This window comes from Olea europaea, chromosome 3 (assembly GCF_002742605.1).
Source record: "Olea europaea var. sylvestris chromosome 3, O_europaea_v1, whole genome shotgun sequence".
NCBI lineage: Eukaryota > Viridiplantae > Streptophyta > Magnoliopsida > Lamiales > Oleaceae > Olea > Olea europaea.
In genome coordinates, this window is record NC_036239.1 from 8702494 (window position 1) to 8706720 (window position 4227).

The 4227-nt window shown below is 32.1% G+C and overlaps 1 protein-coding gene across 3 annotated transcripts in view; it reads left to right on the forward strand.

The window, feature by feature from the left end:
- Window positions 1-1522: 1522 nt before the first annotated feature.
- LOC111385065 (zinc finger A20 and AN1 domain-containing stress-associated protein 8-like) overlaps window positions 1523-4227 on the forward strand; it is a 5246-nt gene continuing 2541 nt past the window's right edge. The window contains exons 1-2 of one of the 3 annotated variants that reach the window (XM_023009446.1): window positions 1523-1642; window positions 1802-1867. Coding sequence is in view for 1 of the 3 variants with exons in the window: in XM_023009429.1 (XP_022865197.1) it covers window positions 1594-1595; window positions 1802-1857 (58 nt within the window). In the remaining 2 variants the exon portion in view is untranslated. The remainder of the gene's footprint in view (window positions 1643-1801; window positions 1868-4227) is intronic. The other 2 variants (XM_023009437.1, XM_023009429.1) reach the window with 2 other exon arrangements.

Genomic DNA, 4227 nt, shown 5'->3' on the forward strand with positions numbered 1-4227 from the left:
AAATATTTTCTGAATCTCAAAATTTCCGAATTCCAAATCTGAATTTTCAAAACTAATTAATCCGAACGAAAATAACAAGAATTATACCGCAAAAATTTTCAAATTTAACAAAATATATAACCAAAAATTGTTAAATCTGAAAATTTCAAAATATATTGCAAGAACCAAATTAAAATCTTTGATTCTCAATGATTCAACATGAACAGGCTCTGATACCACTTGTTGGATAATTTAATTCTTTAAATACCGGATCTTTCATGTTAAATCATCAAGAAATATAATAATTAAAGCGGAAGCATACCTGAATCTGACATTGTTAATGCAATATGGATTTCGCGGTATGATCTTCCAAATCTACACGCAGTCTCCTTTTCCTCTCTGTGATGGGATGCAGTAGAGAATGAACAATAATCTGTTGCGTGTGATCTGGGGACCATAACCTATTTATATGAGAATGCCCTTTGACCTAATTCGGCCCATCATAGAATTAGGACTTGGGCCCGGTCTCTACACATATGTAATCCCATACTTTAATTGGATACATTAAAGCCCAAAACCGAAACCTTATTAGATCACTTTAATTGGGCTCAACCGAATTCGATAGCCTATAATTTAACACACAATTATTTACACATACAAGCCCATCTTTAATTAAAAGTCCTTACACCACCATCATTCATTCCTCTTTATGAGGTTTGAAAGAACTTGGAACAACGAAAGTAAATGTTTGGTTTTCGGTCGAGCCTTGGTGTTTTTGGTATTCGTTTGGTTGTTTTCTGATCTCAAAATTAAAGATTTTTCAATATTTTGGCATCAACTACAAATCAAATTATAAAGATTTTTCGAACTTAACTTGAATTAAAGTTATTTTAACAACTCAAAGTGCACTTTTATATTGTAAGTGTTAAAAGATATCGGATATAAGCGATGATTTTAATAAAAATAGTATGTGACATATTATTATCATCATTATTATTACTAAGTCAACATTCTCAATGACTATCTTATCATTTAAACAATTCGATTAATCATCTATAACATGTTGACAAATTTCGTTATAAATACTCCGATCGACTCAATGGACCTCTATTATGATTGAAGCAAACTCGTACAAGTTTCAATAAATATAACACAATCCGTATTGAGTTATTCAAATATTCCTTTTCCATAGTTTTCGTTTACGAATGATAAAAATAGGGAGACAAAAATTCAAAACCTATACAAATAATCGGTTCATGTTTCTACCGGCTAAGAGACCCGTTGTACTTTGAGCCATACCTTAAGTCGGTTCAATTAAATCAAGCAAAACATTCCACGTATCATATGATAGTGCCCATTTTAAATAATTTAAAATATTTTAAAATGACAGATCATATACCAGAATACGGAACCATTTTCACCTTATAATAATCATGTGCGCTCGATTCAAATCCTTTTTGTTACAACCTAGCTTTTCATTGGCTATAATGGGACACTACCAATCAGAATTTCAAACCCATTGACAGAGTGATAAATTGTATGTAGAGTTCAATTACTCCATATCATTTCTTCTTATTTTCAAACTGTGCATTTTCTCGATCCTATCTCGTATTTATGTTGGTTTCTTCTACTTTTCTCTTATCATTTCCTATTCGCTTCTAGGGTTGGTCTCTCTGTGTTTATATGTATTATTTATATTTATATTTATATTTTCGTAGATGTTTACAGATATGATGAATTTGACGGTGTGATAACGATTAGTTGTTTGTGATTGTAACATTTTGATTAATTATTTTCTGTTTTCTTGTATAAAATTTCATAGGGAAGTAGAAGCGGAATCCCGGACAAAATATTCTCTATTGTCTCGTTCACGAACAGGTTGGCGTTCGTGTGCACTGGCTCTTTGTTTTAAATTATTTTGGTATATTGTGTATAATATGATTTTTGTACTGAAGCTGATGAGTTGGAATGGTTATTCAGTGGCGATTTTAATTTATTAATTAATTTATTTTTTTGTATTTGTACTTTGGATTTTTGTGATAAAACTAAATTAATTATAAGGTCCGTTGAGAACTGAAAAGTTAAAAACTGGATTCTCCATGATTATCCTGATTTGTGTGGATATTTATCATTCAGTAATATGCTTATGCAAAAATAAAGCTTAGAGCTTCACAGGAGAGGTAAAAGATCTTGTTGCCTAATAAAGACAAATTGAAGGTAGAAGACAATTATAAATCTGTAGGAAAATTTAGCAAAATATATTTAGCCTGATTTTATATTGATACCAATTTTTCAATTGATATCCAAATATAGAAATTAAGTTTTAATGGTTAAGGATTGTAGTTTTGGAAATTTGTTTTCTTAGCTATATTGCAATATCCATTCAACTGTGTTAGCATCATCAGGATACGGCCCTTCTATATTTGGTGATTGGTAAGTTGTTATTGTCGGGACATATGGAATATGTATGAATTGTGATCCAGCTAATCTCATTCTTGGTCATCTTCAATGCAAAGCATTCACTCGTAGCTCTAAATACTTCTGTTTAATTGTTGTCTGTTGTTGTAACCTGACTTTCTTTCCTTTGATTGCACATTGTATCTTTCTTCGGGGTTTCCTCCACTGCCCCATTTTGGTTGCGCACAGTTTATTTCTTTGGGGATGGTGATGATGGTTTTAGTTATAAATGGAAACTTAAGATGCAAGGTTAATGTAATGTTCCATCCCTCTCCCAGTTTGATTTCCCATGCAGCCATGCTTACTTGAAGCATTACTTTGGCCTGGATCTCGTATATTTTTGATTTGCTAAATAAGTTCAGTTTTGTGATGGCCTTGCTTTTGAAACTTAATGAATAGGTCACAAGTGTGAATGCAAGTAGTTAGTTTATAGGATTGTTGTCAACAATGTTTAGAAAGTTGTGAAAAGGTTTAACTAGGCAAAGTGAGGCGTATTCATCAAGTTGGACCAATAAAATAATTCCAGAAATCGGAAAATATGTTCATAATAAACAAAATAACAAAATTGAAAGTCTAATTTGGAAAGATTTTCGATCAAAAGTACTATGTGATATCTTCAGTTTTTTCCTCTTCCTCTATCCCGATCCCATAGGTACACTAAAAAGCATAATAGAGAAAAATGGTAAGTTCTTAAATTACTGATCATGTAATAAAATTACAATCACCAGAAGTAGAAAAACTCAGAAATTTCTAATATGACGTTTGAAGGAACCATGAACATCATTTTCCATGTTGCAATATATATTTCTCATTTCTTCTTAACAAGAAGTGTATTCTTCTTTCCTTTTTCTTCCATTTTGGCAGAAAAAATATAGTAGAACTAGTAAAACATTTTAGGTTACACAAAAATAACTCAAAAAGCTAATACCAATTAGAAAAATGTCCACAAATTGTAAGAATCCTGATGTTATTATTGTTTTTCGTAAGGAAAAAAATGAATCAGAACCAAACAGGCAATACATTAGTCACCTTGAGGTGTATGCCTCACAAATGGCAGTCTACCAGGACTCAAGGCATATGCCTCAAATAGTTTTCTTCTTTTAAAAATAGTTTTGTTTGGTTGAAGTTTGTTAGCTAAATATGGACATTATTTTGGGACCCCTCAGAATTTGCCAGGGTGCTCGTGAGGATAGAAATAATTTTGTGTATGTAAAATTGTTGGCGTTCTGGGTGCCTGGTCTCCATATGTCTTAGTCTAAATCTATCTTCTGCAGAAACTACAATATATGCTGAAATACCAGGTCTAGCATCTTAGTGCTACTTTCCAAGTCAATCCCTTTTGCTTTCTCCTGTGTGGAATTGGAAGAAGTTTTTTCACCCCTGGTCCTGAATTCCCGGAGAATACGCCACTTGCAGAAAATACTCAGATAATTATTTAAGACAAAATCATAGTTTTCCCTCATTCTTTGAATTTTTCTGTATATTCCATGACTGAAATGAGTATCAGCCGACTCAAGAAGCAATATCTTGTTTAGTTGAAATCTTTTTAGGCAGAAATATGAAGAAAGGTCGAGTTTTGAAAAGGCAGTTGTAATTTATTCATCAAGAAGCATTTTGGTACATTTCTTTTCAGCATGTTTATCATATTTTTTAAAGAATGCGTTATGTGCAATTGGTATGCCATTGAAGGTGATTTTTTCATATTCATTAATGCTAAAGAGTGCTGCTAGCATCCAATGAGTTTCCATTCCATACATTCCTTTTAGCATCTGAAACACACAACCCCCACCA